The 20,290-nt window shown below is 40.6% G+C and overlaps 1 protein-coding gene across 1 annotated transcript in view; it reads right to left on the bottom strand.

Moving 5' to 3' along the window:
* SEC22A (SEC22 homolog A, vesicle trafficking protein) overlaps positions 1–19,458 on the bottom strand; it is a 71,454-nt gene extending 51,996 nt beyond the window's left edge. The window contains exons 1-2 of the mRNA XM_037132318.2: positions 19,412–19,458; positions 9,748–9,948 (exon numbers count right to left, since the gene is read on the bottom strand). Of these exons, the coding sequence (XP_036988213.2) occupies positions 9,748–9,929 (182 nt within the window). The 5' untranslated portion in view covers positions 9,930–9,948; positions 19,412–19,458. The remainder of the gene's footprint in view (positions 1–9,747; positions 9,949–19,411) is intronic.
* Positions 19,459–20,290: the final 832 nt, after the last annotated feature.

Here is a 20,290-nt window from a genome sequence, read left to right as displayed (position 1 = left end):
CTGCTGGTCCCTAGCGCATTTTCAGACAAACTCTCAGGTGAGACTGGGCATTTCTCACTGTAGCAACCCTTGTATCAACTCTGAGTCTCAGTTTCCCCATAAGTCAGCCCCGCCCACACAGCCTGCCACCTGGCCATGGTGAGTGTAAGGACCTACATCCAAGATTACACTATCCAGCAAAAGCTATCATTTAGAATGGAAGGGCAGATAAAGTGCTTCCCAGATAAGGTCAAGTTAAAGGAGTTCATCATCACCCAGCCTTTATTATGTGAAAGTTAAAGGGATTTATCTTAGAAACAGAAGATCAAAAACTACGAACAGTAAAAGGACAACAAACTCACAACTATCAACAACTAAACCTAAAAAAACAACAACAAACAAACTAAGCAAACAACTAGAACAGGAACAGAATCAAAGAAATGGAGGTCACATGGAGGGTATCATCAGGGAGAGAAGACATTGAGGGGAAAGTATAGGGAATAAGAAGCATAAATGATGGGTACGAAATAGACGTGGGGAAGGTTAAGAATAGTATAGGAAATAGAGAAGCCAAAGAAGTTATATGTATGACCCATGGACATGAACTAAGAGGGGGAATGCTGGTGGAAGAGGGGGTACAGGGCAGAGAGGAATAAAGGGCAGAAAAAAATGGGACAACTGTAATAGCATAATAAATAAAATATACTTTAAAAAAACAGACATTATTAGGAAAATTCAGGCCTGCTGCACCAAACTAAGTAATTAGTGAAAGCAATGATAGTCCCCACAGCAAATAACAGATCACCCAGTATGTCTAGCATCCACTCTAGACTCTGATGTCAAAGGCTAAGCCCCTGACTGCCAGCCACATGCAATATGGCACTGGGAATGCACTCAAAACAATGATATACAAAACAAGATATGGAAACAAAACTGCATCTTGTAGCACACCAAATGACAAAGTATATAGCAAACTATACATTGAGACAGTAATAATATTTGCATGAAATACAATTTTCATTCTGCAATTGTAGTATTACACACAGAAAACATGTGTATCCTTTGTAGCCCCATTTGTCCAGTGAATGGCTTTCCTGGGTGAGGAGAAGCACTCCAGTAGAACATACGGTCTATCTCTAACCCACTGTTAAAACTGCTAACCATAAGAAAAATATTATTTTCAAAATAGAACCTTCTACACCAAATACCAGTCTCTAAAATAAAGCACTTTAATCTTTAAGTACGAAAAAATTTGACATTAGGAAAGTGAGTATACCTTATGGGTTTTTTAAAAATCTAAACCAAATACATCTTATTGGAAACAAGGTGAAAACAAGATTTTGCCATCAATGCAACAGACACGAAGGAGGTAAGAACCAGAAAGTGAACTCAGTAACACTGTGTGTTCACCATGTGCAGCATTCTACCAGAAACTTTATATTTTCTCACTTCTTTCTCTTATGTGGCCAACTTTCAATTAGCCTCCAATGGTGAAGAGCTAAATCATGAATAAGTAATCCCATGAGGAAGGACTCACATTAGTCAAAATTTTAACCTTATTAAATAAGAACATATTTATTAATATGCAATATTCCAGGTGATAGCAACTTAAAACAGTAAGCTAAAGAATAAGATGATTTTAAGTGTCCAAAGGTGACTATACCATCAGAGCCTTGGATAAAACACAAGGAAGCAAAATCTACCTTGGACGTCTTTCACTTCCTTTTCTGCAGAGTCAATCACTCCTTCCCCATTAACTATAACATCTTCACACCACAGAGAAGGTAGATCCTTGCTTTTTTAGATAATCAATCATAGGTAATCCCTAATTTGTTTATTGGTTAGAATTCCATAAGTTTATGTACCTACAAATCATTTTCCCACAGAAAGTATATTTTAAGAGTAATTATTAAAAAAACAAAATAAAATAAAATAAATTTAAAAAATAAAATAAATAAAAATAATAAAAAATAAAAAATTAAAATTAAACTAAAATAACTAAATAAAATTAAAAAATAATTAAACTGGAAATAATTGTAGCAAAAAAAAAAAAAAAAGAGTAATTAGGCTCCAAAACTAGTTCAAAAATCCTACTTAACATTTGAGGGGGAAACCGCCCCACCAAAGAAATTTATTTATTACAAAACTGTGTATTTATTCTTATATGTTTAAACTTCAGTCACCTTCAAAGTACACTCCATTTGATGCAATGTACCTATCAAGAAGTTTTTTCCCACTGCTCAAAATAGTTTTTGAACTCTCCAATTTTGATGCCTTTTAGTGCTTCTGCCATTCTTTATTTCACCTCTTTCACACTGGCAAAACATTTCCCTTTGAGGTCTTTTTTCATCTGCAGAAACAAAAAAAAAGTTGCTTGGGGCAAGATCAGATGAATAGGGAGGGTAGGGAATGGGGGTCATGCCATTTTTGGTCAAAAACTGAACACTCAGCACGGTGTGGGCAGGTGTGCTCATGAATCACCCATCTTGAAACGGGCAAATGTGTTGAAAGAGTTTTCAAAAAAAAAATTCATGGAAGCCTCTCACAGTAACTCCAGCTGACAGATGATAAAGATAGGTTCCCAGAATACTCACTTAGTGGGGGAAACCTGTCACACAAGGGGCCTGCCCTCCAGAAGGTAATTCCCGGTTTTGGGGGGGGGGGTCCGCCTTGCAAATGGTGCTGAAAGCTGAATGGTTTTCCACAATAAACAGTAAAATATTAATATTAATACTAATGACAGACCTAGGCAGGCCTAGGAGGAATGGAAAATCACCAGGCGGAAAACTGTACTGTGGGAAGCTGTACCCTGGGAAACTGCCTGCCCGCCCTACCCAGGACAAACACTTGCCTGGCTAAGATTGGGGTCTGGGGTCAGTCGATCTAGCATAACAGGATGCAGCTTTAACTTGAGCCTGACAAGATACATCTAGAACATGGTCAGGAGAAATGGCACCCAAGCAACCAGCTCTAGCCAATCAGATTCTGACACCCCAACCAGTTACCCCTCGGGGGTTTTTGTGCTTAAAAACCCTGCCCTAAGAACAACCAAATGAGTCGTAGCCCCTCTTGGTTGGCTCCCCAACCTCCCTAGGTTGGCTCCACTTTCCCTCTTATTCTCGGCTAATAAACCCTGCTTCTTAGCTCTCTGCGTCCATCTGGTTTCTTGAGCAACTCTGACCTAACAACTAATACTATGATCCTAGTAATGAGACAAAACAGAAAAGTAGAAATCACAGGTTATTTTCTCCCCCCAGTAGGTATGACAGCTATGGTGGATTTTATACTCCTGCCATGCCCCCCACCCCCTACCAAACACCTAGTCTCCAGTGAGACTGCCATCTCATCAATTAGACTTCCTACATAATCTGTTCCTCATTACTTCTCAACCAAAAAGAAAGAGGGGTAGTTTCACTTAATGCTTTTCCTTAGTTAATTTTTATCTCAATAAAAATAAAAAAAATTAGGAGAATTAGGAACGCTCACTGTCAAAAAAGAGGTTAAGGGTAAAAAGAGGCAACACTTTACCAGAGAATAATGTGAATGCTGAAGACAAAAACTGTGTTTCAGATATACTATTTATTAGTTTTGTGAGTCTGAACAAGTTTCTTTATATCCCTAAAGCTCTAAAGCTCAACTTCCTCCTCTATAAAACAGGGGTGATAATACTATAACGGCTATCTGCCCAGCATCCTTTCTCTCCTTCCCTGTGGGAAATCATCTCAACCCCACTACCTATTTTATTTGACTTTGGCAAGCTGCCCATCAAATGTGACCCAGGACCCAATTCTGAGTACCTCAGCCCTGTGCCACAATGTTACTCCAGAATGGACCACAACTCAGTAAGGCCTGTAAAGTCCTTTTCTTGGAACATGAAAGAAGATGGGTTGCTCAGCAGTAATGAAGTAAGCCTGGAACTGCCTTACAGTGTTGTTCAATACATGGAGAACACCCATCTGCAAAAGGAAGGAGACTAGAAAAATGAGAGAAAGATCCCTGGTAACAAGATCTCAGTCCCTGGCTCCAGCCAACTCAGAAGCCCTTCACAATACCCCCCCCCCCCTATTTTGTTTTGCTTAAGCTGGTATGAGTTGTGCTTCTGTCTTTAGTAATGAGAAAGAGTTCTGTTTATTAGCCATTCACAGAGCTGTTGTGATATTTAATAAGTACAGTGCCTGACAATTGGAGGTACTGTGTCATTGTTGAAATTCTTACTCCTGTAATAAAAAAATAACACCAAAGAGTGAAAGAAATGCACTACTAGGCACCAAAACGAAAAGGTAGGTAAGCCTGAACTAGCCTTCCCGGCTGGAGGGACCAGTCTAGGGACAGATATGGAGAAAGTGAGTCCTCAGGTAAGGAGAGAATCTATGAAGCTCACAACCATTATCACACTTCAGGTGAATTCACAGTGAAAAAACTAAGGAATTTTACTTCTTCAACTAAAATTCACAAGTATGATTGGCCTTCCAAAGAGGTTTATCTTTTCATAATATCAGTGTCTCTAGGTTTAAAAAGAACTCAGAATGTATAACTTGATTTTTAAACCTCCAAAACTAATGTTTTAAGATCTCATTTGATACAACTTGGTTTTCATATGGTTCATAATTATTGCTTTAGTCATTGTTGTTTCCGAAGTACTGATATATGTTTATATATTAAACATTTATGACAACTTAAGGAAAGAATCATTCGACTTCTGAAACAGATGAATTCCTTAAAATTTTATACAGAGAGAATTGTAATATCACTATCTAATGTGAAAAGAAAGCACAAAACTGATTTATGGACACACATCCCAATCCAAATCAAGGAGCTGAGTTGAAGAATTTTGGAGAATGAAGACTTAATTCCGTGGTACTCTGAACCCGACCAATCACTCCAAGATGACCATCCCCCAGGAAACAGCTACTATGAAAGGTGCAGACAAGGTGCCACACAAGCCATGGTGCACAATGTACTCCATTAGCTGAACCGAAGTATTTGTCATTGCAATCGACCTTGTCTTCCAAATGGGTGAGTTGATCCTCTGCTTCACCTAACCTACTGTTTACTCCTTCCAGTGTATTATTTATTCCAGATATTACATTCTTCATTTCTGACTGGTCCTTTTTCATGGTTTCTATGTATTTTTTCATGCTGCTGGGAACCCTTATAATCATTGCTCTAAACTCAGTATCAGATAAATTGCTTGCCTCCATTTCATTTAGTTCTTCTCCTAAGGAATTTTCTTGTTCTTTCGTTTGGGGTCTGTTTCTCTGTCTTCCCATTTTGGCTGCTTCTTTGTGTTTGTTTCTCTGTATTGGGTAGATCTGCAAGCCTCTGGTGCAGTCCTGTGTCAGTCACTGACTGTGACTGACTGTGACTGTGTATAACCCATTTGCAGCTATCAGTGATCCGTGGCTTGTGGCTCCCTCTGCTGGACCTGGGTGTGTGCAGAAAGAACCAGGCTGCATACCAAGGTTGACTTTTATCAAGGCTGACTTTTAATAGCACCAGCCCTGGGCAGGGTGAGCTAACATCTGAAAGCGCCCAGATACCTGCTTCTATCTTGCAGAGTTTCTGTTAGGTTTAATCAATGAAAGTGCTTCCAGCTGTACTCCTCGGCAGCGAGTGAGGCAAGAAAGATTCCTGCTGGCGGGGCCACTGCTCCCCCCCGGCTGCCGCATGGAAAGGAGCGCTCTGCCTGAGAAACATGGCTTCTGCAGTACTAGGAAGGACTTAGAACCGGAATCCTGGTGGCTGGCCCTTCGGCTCTTTGCAGAGCCACCAAGCCTAGACTCTCCTCATGTGGCTCTAGTCTGCTCTGCCCTCCATCTGCTAGGCCCAGGGTCAGTGGCTGGAAACAAATTTTGTGTGTTAGGCCTTTCAGAGACCCTCAACATCTCCAGCTGTCCCTCCCTGGAGGGCAGAAACCCCACTGCTTTTTACAGTTGGATGTTATTTGGGTTCCTTTCCCAGTTCTGGTGCTCCCGGCTGGGGAACTCAACTTGGGGTTTCGACTCCACACTTCTCAGGTGGAACCCCTCCAGCTGCTAAAGTATCCCTCCAAACTTCGGCTGCCGCCTGTGAGAGCCCTGCCAGCCCTCTTGCACCTCTGTACTCCCTACCAGTCTCCATGTGGTGATGTGGTTTCTTTCCTAAATACTTGGTTATAAAGCTTCTCGCCAGCCAATGCTCAGGTGGTTATTCAGGATGGTTTTTCTATCATTTAGTGGTAATTCCAGTTTTGTTCTGGGAGGAGGTTAGCATAGCTTCCACCTACTCTGCCACCATCTTGGATCCCCCATCACTACAATCTGATAAAGTTCACCATTTTCCCAATACACAGGGAGAGAAAATTAAAGAAATTTTCTCCGTTTTAAATGTTACTCTTCTAATTTTTTCCTCAAAACTATGGTCTTCCTCTAGCCAGTCAACCAGAATCTAATGTGATTGAATACATAATTACATGTCATCTAGTTGGCTATTTTGTTTTGGTTCTTAGTAGAAGTCTATGAAAAGCAACTCAATTTCTATACAACTTTGGAAACCACAATGCTAAAAAAGAAATAAAAATAATATAAGCCAAGGCAGATCAATCATCTTACTGAGTTACAATGCATAAAGAAACGCTTTAGAAATAAAAAAAATAAAAATTAGGAAAAAGTGATGAAAAAGTCAGTCAAACACGCTCCACAGGCAATCTGTGAAAGAAGTGAGATGGTGAAAGAAATAGTAATGATGAAAAAGGTGATTCAAACGAGGAAGGCTCTAAACCAGGCTCTGAAGGAAAGGCAACCAGTCAGAAACGGGAGCAGAGAGCACAGTGCAGCCCGGAGAGCGCAGTGCAGCCGGGAGAGCGCAGTGCAGCCGGGAGAGCGCAGTGCAGCCGGGAGAGCGCAGTGCAGCCCGGAGAGCGCAGTGCAGCCGGGAGAGCGCAGTGCAGCCGGGAGAGCACACCGCAGCCCATGCCAGTTTCGGGCCGTGCTGCAAAGTTGCTACTACTACTGTGAGTTTTATCTGGCAAATTCACGCCGGTTCAAACAAGAGGTGTCACATGCAAGTTTTAAATAAGTCAAGTAACATACGTAAGTTCCCAATTTTATATATTCAGTCGAAATTTGTCATATACCATTCAAAACCTCAATAAACTAGAAACCAAACAAAACCTCTCATCAATGATAGAAAATATATAAAATCTAGGCTTCTGTCAGAAAGTAGAACTAAAAATTCTCTGTTGTGAAATCCTCTTTTCAAACTTGGCTACAAAAATCACACAAAAAGAGGCTTTTCTACACATGGTTTTGACAGCCATGGAACCTGCTTATTCCTTAATACATTTCTAAATTGTTTTCTTAGATCAGGCCAGATTAGACCTCTGATGTTTCATCCCACTCTTAAACTTTCTAACAAAATTACTTTTTTCATCATGCCAACTTGCTTACACTAAAAAATATCATAAGAAAAATCATAAAAAGCCCATTGTTATGGCTGCCAAAAGGATGCCTGCCAAATGCCTGCACATCAGATCTAAGGAAGATGAAAGGCAGTGTTTCGATCCAATGTACACTATGAATCCTGTAAATGATCCATTATCGCCCTTTGTTCTGGCTATAAGGTAGCTTAAAGCAACTTTTAAAAATTATTTATTTATTTATCCTTAATAAGAGAGAGAGAAAGGAAGAGAGAAAGACAGGGAGAGAAACATCAATGTGTGGTTACCTCCTGGGCACCCCCATTGGGGGACATGGCCCACAACCCAGGCATGTGCCCTGACTGGGAAGTGAACCAGCAACCCCTTGGTTTGCAGGCCCACACTCAATCCACTGAGCCACACCAGCCAGGGCTCAAAGCAATTTTTTACAACCCTTTCTAATAAATGAATGGACTAGAAATAAAAAATAAATTTTTATATCTCCCAATGGAGATGTTTGTATCTCCAAACAAAAATGTGACTTCAGTGTACTATTCTCCTACCTTTATTTTTGTCCTTCACATGATTCTTTTACCTGTACACTTGAATTATTTTATTTTTGTAAATGAAATTCACAACAGTTAAACAGAATTAGAAGTGTGTTAAAATGGTGCTACATTCTACTCTACTTTTAGGAGAATATGGTAGAGAAACAAAACATCTGCAAAAACAAAATTCTGTGGGTGTGTTTTTTTAAGTCCACGATATCTGCCAAAATTAATACACCACATACAAGCCAATCTTCTATAATGTTGATATCTGTCTATAGCATTATACAATAACTAAAACTCAGAATGACCTATAAAACTAAAAGAGCCTCTGACTTTTAAATAAAATATTAAAATACTTCAAGTTTATTCCTCCAAAAAAATAGGAGTAGGCTAAGACATCATTTCAGATATACTCACCATTACTACCACCATTTTGTAGTTCAACTCTCAGAAAACCCAGCTAAAAGTAACAGCCCGTTATCTTACCATTATTCAGGTGATCCAAGCAATTATGAACATTCTCCAGGGTTCTGTTCTGGGCCTCTCAGAAGTGCAGTGGGCATTTCTACTCTGTTTCAACTTCTGTATGAATGACTCTGAAATCTGTCTCACCTCACCGGACTGCCTCACCATACACATCCTTAATCAAATGCTCAAAATGGAGCTTTGTCAGCTTGCCCTCCGTCCTCACCCCTGCCCCCTGGTACAAGCAACCCTTTCCAAAAACCTCGTTCTGTCCAATTCCAAGGTTTCAGTAGTCTGTGTTCCTTCCTCTTCCTCATCTCTGGTATTCCTTTGTATCAGGTTTAACCATTTCCTCCTCCGATGTGTCTCTATGGTTGGCATTTTTTTTTGCACTTGTACTAGTTCAGACCCTAATTCTCAGGTAACTGCTCTTCTCTCAGATTTTCCGTTTCAACCTGCACCCCACTGTCTCAGCATTGTTTTTTTGTTTTTTAATCAAGTCACTTTCCTCAAACCTGCAGTAACAGCTTCCTACAACCTATTACATCAAAATGACCTTTTGTTTTGTGGGACACACTCCACCAACTGAGCCTTGCCCGTCAGGACTCAGATATGTCATCTTACAAGTTGATCACTAGGTATTTACGGTGTTCTTACATGACCAGGCAAACTCTAATGGGAAATATAAAAAATCTTACATTATACCTGCCTTCAGAAAATTTAAGTTTACATTCTGGGGAGAGAGGATAGCATTCATCACTATTTATTATATATAAAGAAAGTGAAACTGGGCAACAGGATAGAGAGTGACTTTATGGTGGTCAAAGGTCTCTCTGAGAGCAGAGACCTAAACGATGAGAAAGAAGGCAGTGATATAAATTAGGATGCTATGGGTGAAGAGCAAGGCAGATGGAACAGCCAGTGCATACAGCCTTCAGTACGGATCAAGGTCGCAGGTTCAATTCTCACCAGGGCACATGACTCGGGGGGAGGCCAGGTCCCCGGTTGGGGAGTATCAATGCAAGAGGCAACTTATTGATATTTCTCTTTCACACAGATGTTTCTCTCCTTCTCTTTCTCCCTCCCTTTCCCTCTCTTTAAAAACAAAAAAAATAAAATCTTTTAAAAAAAGATGGCATATCTCAGATCCTCAAAACAGTAAATTTTTCTAAAGCCAGATACAAAAAGGGGGACGAAATGATGACTACCATCTAGTATAAGTTCAGAATCACATGAATCTTGACTTACACATATTCCTAAACTAACCAAACACTAATTTCTACTGTAACCACTTACATTTCATTAGAATGACTACCACTAAGCAAGTGGTTTTCATAAAGCAAACTAAAGGCTTACTTAATGTTGTAATGTCCACTTTTCAGGGTACATCTATCAGGAAACTGAGCAAGCTTCCTGGAGAGCATTTTAAAGAACTTTCTGCACTCCTGCACGCCGGTGCCTTGCTCGTTGTCAGTGGAAGCAGAAAGCGGCAGTCCATCTCTGACACGAATGACTGAGGCAGACAAAATCATAGACATCTCAACCGACACGGAAGACCTGAAACAAAGTGAGAATCTTGGGTTAGGTAAAAAAATGAAAGCCGAAGCTGAAAAAGAGTGCAAAAATGTTCAACTCATTAATAATCAACGGTATACTAATTAAAATGATGACTATAAAAATGATTTGTTTGATTTCCTTAACAAATTAGCTTTTATAAAAAATAGTACTTGCTTCTTTCTAGCATTTTCATAAATATATGTGAAAGTAAATACTGAAATAAACACCATTCTCAAAACAATTGAAGAATATTCAGCAGAATTTAATGTTTATGCTCTTTGAGCATGAAAAATTTTAATATTATAAATCTTATCCTAGGTAAAGACAAAATTTTAAACAGAAAGACATCCTTTCACAGAAATAACCGAAAAGCTAAATATCCAATAACAGGGAAAGAGTTAAATAAATTATATGACACTCATATAACTAAATATAGTACAGAAACTAAAAGTTATGTTTGTGAAAAATAGTTTAATAATGTGGTAAAATGCTTATCTGTTGGGCAGTAAAAAAAAAGGCAGGATAAAAACTCCAAATGTTGTTTTTCATAAAGACAAAGAAAAGGAAGAAGAAAAGGGTAAGTGGAGAAAAAGATATAGGACGGAAACATAGCAAAATTAGAATAATGCTTATCTCCAGGAAATAGTACTATGGATGATTATCATTTTACAATTTCCTAAATTTTCATAACATTTCACAATGAGAGCATCTTACTTTTATAACCAGAAAAAATATTATTTAAAATAAATCTGGGCTGGCAGCAGAGCAGCAGTTGTGGGAGAATCTTTCTTACACTTCCTCCCAGAACCAAACCAGAAATAAAAATAAAGAAGGGAACAGCCAACTGATAAAAACAACTGAAGACTACCTGAAAAAGCAACTTGGCCAAGGATGGGCAGAAACCACCTGGAGACAAGATGGCAAGGAAGGGTGGGGACGCAAGGGGACGCGAGAGGGGCTGGGCCCGAACTGCAGAGTTCTGAGGGTGTGGCAAGGCTGTGGGAACTTCCCTGAGAGGATGCAGCCTGGACCCCAGATCCGACTCTCAAGCACACGGGCGCCAGTGCCAAGAGCAGCCGCCCACTTACCATCCAGCCAGGGAAGGCCACTGGGACTTGTCTGCTGGGGAGAAACAACGCCCTCTGGAGACAAAGCCACTATTTTTTTTTTCTTAAAAAGGGGAAAAGCACAGGGTTTTTTTATTTGCAGCAACTCAGCCTGGGCTCCAGTGAAGGGAGGGCAGCACAGACTGGAGCGGTAGCATTGAAGAGAGCCATGGGGAGAGGCTGCAGAGATTTTTATGCTGGGTCACACTTCAATACCACAGCAGCCATCTTTCTTAAGAGCAAGGCACTCCCAGGGGAAATACAATTACCCTACACTATTGGATACTGCCTACCCCACTATCTGGAATCCTGCCCAACCCCACCTGTATCTTTTATGTGTGTCTATTTCTTCCCCATTCGTGCATCCTAAGCCTTGCTAAGGAGACAGCAACATATGCAGACTCAAGAGGTATCAGAGACTGGCTTTAGGGTACAGCCATTCCATACACTTTGCCAGGAGCCAAACTCGCACTTCCCCCTCATGGGTGAGCCACAGAAACACCCTCCTGTTTTCTGGCAGAACTAAACTCTAAGCTCTGGAAGCACCACCTGCTTGCCTACTGGAGGCTCTGCCCTGCTGACCTCAGGTAGATAATCTGGAACAGATTAAGGCCTCTGACTCAGGGTTCGGGGAACACACACATCATCTTCCCCCGGAAGTCTGAACAGCACCTCCCATGGAAAATCTAGCAGTCCCATCACTCTGGTTCTGCCAGAAGCCCTCTCAGAAACAGTCTGGTCAGCGACCGATCTAAGATTGACAGAAAGCCAACAAGCAGAAGCAGGCAGGTGGAGGCAGATCCTGTGGGGCACTGGGACATCTGCTCACCCAGCCTTGGGTCCAGTGCTGGCCCATCCAATGCACCACCAAACCCCAAGGAAACAGCCACAAACTGCGGACTACTGGTAGCTTCAAACAGGCTGTAGGGTCTAGACATGGACAGCACCTGACATCAGCTTACGCCAGCTTCAGACATCAGGGCTGTATCCAAAGGGAAAACTAAGCAGGCAGGCACTAAACTCAGCCGAGACAAATTCTATGTTGTTCTTTTCCATTATTTTCATTATTTTTTCTTTTTATAGCCTTTTCATTATCTTCTCCTATTTTTGGTTCTCCGTTATCTTGTACATCTCTTATTTACTCTTACCTTTTCTTACTGCATTTTTCTTCTTTACTTTTTGTATTTTTGTTATGCTTTCTCTTTGTCCTTTTCCCCATTTTCCTCTTTCTGTTCCTTATTATTATTTATTTTCCTTCTCTCATAATCACTTTTCTTTCCTATGGTCTGCTCTTATTTTTTTTTCTTTTACTATTCTATTTCTCTTTCCACTTTTATTACTCTTTGCTCTTTTAACATTGTGCTGCTGTTGAGATTTTTTGGCTTGTTTTGTTTTTGGTTTTTTGTGTTGTTTTGTTTTCTTCTGTCAGCCACAGTACGCAGCATACAAAACGTGGTGGAGGTTGAGCCTCTCAGTTATCCAGCTAGAGAGAAAATCCCACCAATGAACAAGCCAACAACAACTAAGGCCCAAATACAACAGGAGAAACCCCTTAACCTACACAAGGGGCAACTCTAGAGCATCTAGCTCAGGATATCAATGGGGCTGCACCCCTGGGTCCCACAGGACTGTTAACACAGAAGGCCACCCCAAGAAGATGGGGAGTCCCAGCAGCTCTACCTACTGCATAGAAACCACCACAGGGAGGCTGCCAAAATGAGACAGAAACATGGTCCAAGTGAGAGAACAGATAAACACACCCCAAAAAGTACCATACAAAAAGAAATAAGCAATCTATCAGATGGAGAGTTCAAAACACTGGTTATAAGGATGCTTGAAAAACTTAGTGAGGACCTCAACAGCATAAAAACGATCCAGTCAGAAATGAAGGTACACTAATTGAAAGAAAGAACAATTCACAGGGAAACAACAGTAGAGTGGATGAAGCCAATATTCAAACTGATGATTTGGAACATAAGGAAACAAAAATAAGAAGTCAGAAAAACAAGAAAGAAAAAAGAACCCCCCCAAACAAGGACAGTGTAAGCAGCCTCTGGGACAACTTCAAGCATTCCAGCATTCACATCATAGAGGTGCCAGGAGGAGGACAGAAAGAGCAAGAAATTGGACATCTATTTGAAAAAATAATGAAAGAAAACTCCCCTAATTTGGTGAAGGAAATAGACATGATAGTCCAGGAAGAAGAGAAAGTCCCAGACAATGTGGATGCAAAGAGGGCCACTCTAAGGCACATCATTTTAAAAATGCCAAAGGTTAAAGACAGAGAATCTTAAAAGCTGCAAGAGAAGAGCAGTGAGGTACCTACAAAAAAGTTCCCATAAGACTATCAGCTGATTTCTCAAAAGAAACTTTGCAGGCTAGAAGGGATTGGCAAGAAATATTCAAAGTCATGAAAAGCAAGGACCTACATCCAAGATCACTCTAGCCAACAAAGCTATCATTTAGAATGAAAGGGCAGATAAAGTGCTTCCCAGACAAGAAAAAACTAAAGGAGTTCATCATCATCACCAAACCTTTCTTATATGAAATGTTAAAGGGACTTATTTAAGAAAATCAACACTATGAACTATATATATATATATATAGATAGATAGATATAGATATACACACACACATATATGTATATATCAATAATTGACTCTAAAAAACAAACTAAGCAAACAAGAACAGAGACAGAATCATGGATATAGAGAGTGTTTTGACGGTTACCAGATGGGAAGCATGTGTGGGGCAATGGGTGAAGAGGTGAGGGGATTAAGAAGTTCAAATAGGTAGTTACAGAATAGCCATGGGGATGTAAAGTACAGTATAGGAAATAGAGCTGCCAAAGAACTTATACTCATGACCCATGGACATGAATGATGGTGTGGGAATTGCCTGAGGGAGTATGGGGGGTGCTGGGTGGAATAGGGCATAAGGAAAAATTGGGACAACTGTAATAATACAATCAGTAAAATATAATTTAAAAAATAATAGAGCTCAGGGACAACATTAAACTTAATGATATCTGTATCATTAGGATACCAGAAGAAGAAAGTGAGCAAGGGATAGAAAACCAGTTTGAAGTAATAATGACAGAAAACTCACCTAACCTAATGAAGGAGAAAGTCAGGCAAGTTCAGGAAGCACACAGAGTATGGAATTTCCTCAAAACATTAGAAATGAAACTGCCTTTTGATCCAGTGATTCTACAGCTGGGAATATACCCTAAGAATCTCAAAATACCAATTCAAAAGAATATATGAAAACCTATGTTCATAGTAGCATTATTTATAATAGCCAAGATTTGGAAACAGCCTAGTGCCCATCAGTAAATGAGTGAATTAAAAAACTGTGGTACATTTATACAATGGAATACTACACAGCAGTGAAAAAGGAATTATTACCTTTTGCAACAGTTTGGATGGAACTGGAGAGACTATTATGCTTACTGAAATAAGCCAGTCAGTGAAAGACAATACCATACAATCTAACCTATAAGTGGAATCTAATGACAAAATAAACTGATGAACAAAAGAGAATCAGGGGCAGACTGACAGCTGCAAGAGTGGGGAAAGGAGGTAAAGGGATTAGTCAAAGAATATATATGGATGACCCATGTACATGGATAATGGATGGTCTGGGGACTGACTGTGGGAGTGGGGGTTGGCTGGGTGGAGGGCGGCAAAGGGTAAAAAATCAGGACAACTGTAATAGTGTAAATAATATTAAAAAAATTAAAAGCATAAACTGAAAAATAAACAAATAAAGAAATAAATCTGAAAGCTAAAGGAATCACTGGTTTTACTACCATCCTCAATTATTTCACCAGAAAGTAAATCAAAATGGCCTCTCCCATTCGCTTCTGATCATGCTTTACAAAAATAGATCAAAGGACTACACTGGCCTGGGTCTGAAAGAAATCAAGTAAACAGTCTAACTTTGATTAAAAATATATACATATAGCCCTGGCTGGCATAGCTCAGTGGATTGAGTGTGGGCCTGCGAACCAGAGTATCGTGGTTTGATTACCAGTCAAGGCACATGCCTGGGTTGCGGGCCGGTTCCCAGCAGGGGACAAATGAGAGGCAGCCATACATTGATGTTTCTCTCCCACTCTTTCTCCTTCCCTTCCCCTCTCTCAAAAAATAAATAAATAAAATATTTTTTAAAAATACATATATATATATATATATATATATACATATATTAGTTTTCAAATTTTAGCTTATATAGAAATCACTGGAAGTTTGGTTAGGAATGTTGATTTCTGGGCCAACCTCCAAAAAATTCTGATCAACTGACAATAGAATGGGACTTGAGAATCTTTCATTTTTAGCAAATTCCCCAGATAATTCCTATGCTACTATCTAAACATTATACTTTGGAAAATACTGAATTAAAACATGTTCACAGAATAACATTAAGTGGTAACTATTTTCTGTCAGGCCATCAGAACACAAGGCCCTAAATACTTCTCTTTCACTAGTAATTGGTACAAACAGAAAAACCTGAAAACAATTTCATATGCTTTTTCATGATATTATATCTCAGAGACTAAATTAATCCTTATCTGCTCAGTTAAGCTATGTCAATTTTTCTTCCAAAAATGAAAATTTGAGTTAGTAATATATCAAAAAATGCCATAGAAAACCGGTACCTAGTTTGGAAATCAGTGGTAACTAGTTTGGTACCTAGCTTTCACTGCCATGTGAAGCCAAAATCGGACTGTCCATTCATGATGGAAACTGACAATAAAAATTAATCCAAGTAATAATGCTAACGAGCCCTGGCTGGTGTGGCTCAGTGGATTGAGCGCAGGCCTGCGAACCAAAGGGGTGCTGGTTCAATTCCCAGTCAGAGCACATGCCTGGGTTGCAGACCATATCCCCAGTATGGGATGTGCTAGAGGCAACCACACATTTATGTCTCACTCCCTCTCTGTCTCCCTCCCTTCCCCATCTCTCTAAAAACAAATAAATAAAATCTTTAAAAAAAAAAAATAATGCTAATGCATTCAATTTACTCCCCCCTTTTCCTGTTTTCATGAGGAAATGATAGGAATAGTTAGGTATTAATATATTTATAGCCTTTAATATTTTTGTCCTCTATTTACTTAAAAGGAAAAAACCTCAGGAGGAATCGAATTAGCCTTTACCATAACGGATTCTTTGACTAAAGTTCCAACATGACATATGCAAATCACTTTCCCCTATTCAATCAGTTTCTTTCCTCTTCTAAAAGTGCCAGCAAGAGAAAGCTGGAAATCCTCAAGGGATAAAAGCTACATTATAATCCTCTTTTTAAAACTGTTGCCATGTTTTATTTAATTATTAAACCACAGCTACAACATTTAGCCTAAATGGAAAAATATCTTACTTCATACTTTATGTATTGATTATTTAAATATAAAACTGTGTCTTTACAGAAATATACTGCAATACAAGGTCTACTCTGTGAATTAAAATGAGGGAAGGTTTGTGGCCTATAGTTTCCAAACATCCATATACTTAGTATTTAAAAGTAAACTGCCTAATCTTTCTAGGATCCCAACAGAAATATCAGAAATTATCTTTATTAGAGGGTGCCAATTTCCATGTACTCTTCAAAGCTACTCTTTTCTTCATGACTTGAAAGACAGAAAGATTTATATTTCCTAAAACGTACTGAGAAAAGAACCTTGTGGAGCAGTGACTGTGGGCCCAAGGTAACAGCAAGGCGATCTCTCAAAAAGTAATAAACAATACTCAATGGATAAGTACGCTTTCCATCTATTTTCTAGCAACACATTTTCATAAATGTCTTTTTTAAAATAAAAAACATTCGTGTTGGGTTAATCGCTCATATTTTGTTTTAGTTCATTATTTTCCAAACTTCAGTCATCCAAGCACCACTTTCAGAATTCTTACCACATCTGCAATCCACCTGTATTATTATCTACCTAATATGTTTTCTGATTAGCTTATTTTTTGCCCTACCCTTAGAGATAGTATCTATATTTTTCTCCAAAGTTAATAAAATTATCTGATGGTACCAAAATTTGGTAAACACTACCTTGGTGCATACTATTTTATCAGTGCTAACCGTGATCTGTGAGAATGGGGAAGGGTGTACTTGGGGAGAAAGCTGTACTGTCATGGCACAGGGTGGGGGCAAGACTGAGTGAAAAGGGGAGTTCTTTACATAGCCATAGGTTAGGAAGAAAGCACTGGGGAAACAGCTGGAAGAACAAAAGCAGAAAGGGTACCAAGGATAAGCAGAATGTATTTTACAGTTTGCCACCACCCCGCACCCAACACATGCAACCTCTCCAGCAGCTTTTGACCCTGCTATTATAGGTGCTTGCACTGAGTAGGATGTAAGACCTCAGGCTCTAGAATACATTTTCTCACATCTAGGAACAGGGACCCCGACACATGCATAAGTGTGTCAGTCCCAGCATTTGTGCAGCACCTCATATTTTACAAATACTGGGTAGTTATAACCATTTTGCAGATGAGGAAATGAAGGCTCCCTTTCTCAGTGTCGCAATGCTATATTATATGACAGAACTGGTGCTTGAGCCCAAGTTTCTTCTATTTCCACGTTACTGTGCTACACCACTCTCCTAAAACCAACAAAAGAACCTAGAGATAGAGAAAATATCTAGCTACTAATTTTGAAATAATAATAAAAAAACAGCTTACATTTTCTTTGAGAGACAATATAGTAGTTAACAGATTGCCTGGGCTCAAAATATGGCTCCACCATGTACTAACTGGGCCTTTCTATACTCAATTTCCTCACCTGTACACTGTGGCTACTCTATGTATCTCATAGAGTAATTTTAAAGATACAGATAATATCTATCTTACAGGAACATGTAAAGGACCTGACGCACTGCCTTCCAGTCTAAAGTACAATATTGTTTGCAAGTATTATTTATTAACTGCCCTCTATTTACCAGACACATTACATACACTAATTACCTCATGTAAGCCTCCCAATAACCTGTGAGACAGATATTATCCATGCCGTTTTACTTTGAGGAATTTCAAACTCAAAAAGTTAATTAATGTATTCAACCCCTAAATTGGCAAGTGACAGATTTAAACTCAGGCCTACCTTTAACCACCCTCTGAGGTATCACCTCTCACCATAACCAAGCTTCTTATTCAACTACATGGTGAGTGAGCAAGGTCGCAGGTACACCTCCCCACGCCCCCTGCCCTTTCATAAAAGCTCGGCTTCTTTTATACACCAATAAAAAATATACCTAGATTTTTAAAAATCAGTTATACACCAAAAGAAGCAGAAAACTGAGATCATGGGTTCTCAACATAGGAAATGCCCAGATGTCCCGTTATAACTTAGGGTACGGTCACGGATGTCAAATCCAATCACTGAACTACAACCTTCATATACCTGAAATTGTGGTACTATTTAAGTACCTACTGCTTAATTCCTTATAATCTCAGCATGTGAGCAAATACCAGTAAGGTGGAATGTGATTCAGGAAGTTTTAGAAGTGGCTGTTCCAGCTGCCACCTAGGATCCCAGTATCTCGGGTCTAACGGCTGACATTTAGCCCTGGGTTTTGCCTTGGCAGAACATGAGGAGGACTGGTTCTCAAGCCAGCCAACTACCCAGATAGATGACCCAGGAAGCCGTGGAGCACCCCAAAATCCCAAAGCTGCTTTCACTGACAGAGAGGGTCAAGCCAGCTGGGGCTTGGCCTCCTATTTTGAAGACCTCTTCCATCTGTCAAGCCAACTGATGAGGTCTCTCTGCCATCTCATTCCCCAAGTGCCATTAACAGGGCCTGATGAGGTTTCCGAGAGCCAACGAGGGCAACTCTCTGAGCTCAAGGCTTATTCAATCCCCACAAAACGCCAAGTTCGCCACGAGTTCAAATTCCACCCCGCTAAAAGATACAGAAAATGTGACGTCAAGCTCTCCGGGGCACCTAAGCAGCCTAGGCGAACCACAAGAGTTTCTGACTCCTGGGCGCCAGGGAACGCTCTCCGCTGCTCACTGCCCAGAGAGATCGTCCCTCCCAGTCGGTCTGCCTGCCCCGGCTGCCCCATACACAAGGAAGGCCAGCCAAGGGGCAACTGCCGCCCGCGCGGCCCCATAGACCCCGCAAGTGGAAGGCGACAAAGTCCTCGCAATCCCGCTCCGCCCGAGCTCCGTGGTTCCATCAACACCCCGCTCCCGCCCCCACGGTTCGGGCTTGGCTCCTGTCCTGGAATAGGTCTGCAGATGCGAGGGCTAGGGACCAGGGCGGTAGCGGGAGGCCGGGTGAGCTTAGCCACCAGCCCGGGGTTCGAGCGACCCCAAGAGGGAAGAAACGAGGACTGGGAGGGGCTGGTCCGTACCTGTGGAGCCGGGACCCGCCGCTCCGAGTCACGTAATGCGCAGTGCATTGTGGGACCAACCCAACGTCCCACGTGGCTGCAGCCCAGGATCAAGCCCCGCCCCCATTCTCTGAGCCAGCCCTGGCCAATCGGGTTCCATGGGGAGGACAAACAGTCCCGTCCCACCCGGCGAGGTAGGCCCGCCCACTCCAGCAGCAATTGGCAGTTTTTCACGCACCTCGGCCAAGAGGCGGCCAGACCCGTGTTGACGGACTGTGCAGTCTCTCTTGACTAAGACGAGCCTTCTGCGTGCAGCCTGCGAGAGGCAGCCGACTGATGTTTTTCTCTCACGTGCTCTTTCTCTCCCTCTCTTTCTCCCGCCCGTCTCCTCTCTCGAAAACTAAATAAATAAAATCTTTAAAAAAGAAGTGAAGAGTCTCCTTGAATATTTGGTTTAGGTTTAAGGAATAGACTTCGCAAGACTATTAAAAACTACTGGGGAATTATAGCTGAGCAACTACTAGAGCTTGTCAGAGTCAGGAAACATTCAGTTTTCGACCAACTGGAATAGAGAAACCTTATTAAACACCTGGAGCATTTTGTAGGCAGATTTCAGAAAGGCCACGCATGAGAGATGTTATTTTAAAAATAAAAAGCCGAACTGAGAGGCCACAAGCATTTATTTGAGATCTAAAAAAAAAATCGGAAAGCGCTGATTCTGGCAGAAACCCAAATAGCTTTCCAATTAGAAGGCAAAGAGGTATTTATGACAAAGGAGAGCAATCACGGGTAGCTCAATAGGAAGAAGGCGTTTCTATTGGTGCCAATAAGCTAAAGTAGTTAATTTTTTAGCCTTGTCATAATATCAGCTTTCTTGTTATCGTAGCAAACAGTTCCTAG

This window comes from Artibeus jamaicensis, unplaced genomic scaffold (genome assembly GCF_021234435.1).
Source record: "Artibeus jamaicensis isolate MK-2021 breed Jamaican fruit bat unplaced genomic scaffold, CSHL_Jam_final contig_3126, whole genome shotgun sequence".
Lineage (NCBI taxonomy): Eukaryota > Metazoa > Chordata > Mammalia > Chiroptera > Phyllostomidae > Artibeus > Artibeus jamaicensis.
Note: the sequence above shows the minus strand (reverse complement) of the source record. Positions and strands in the feature narration are given on the sequence as shown.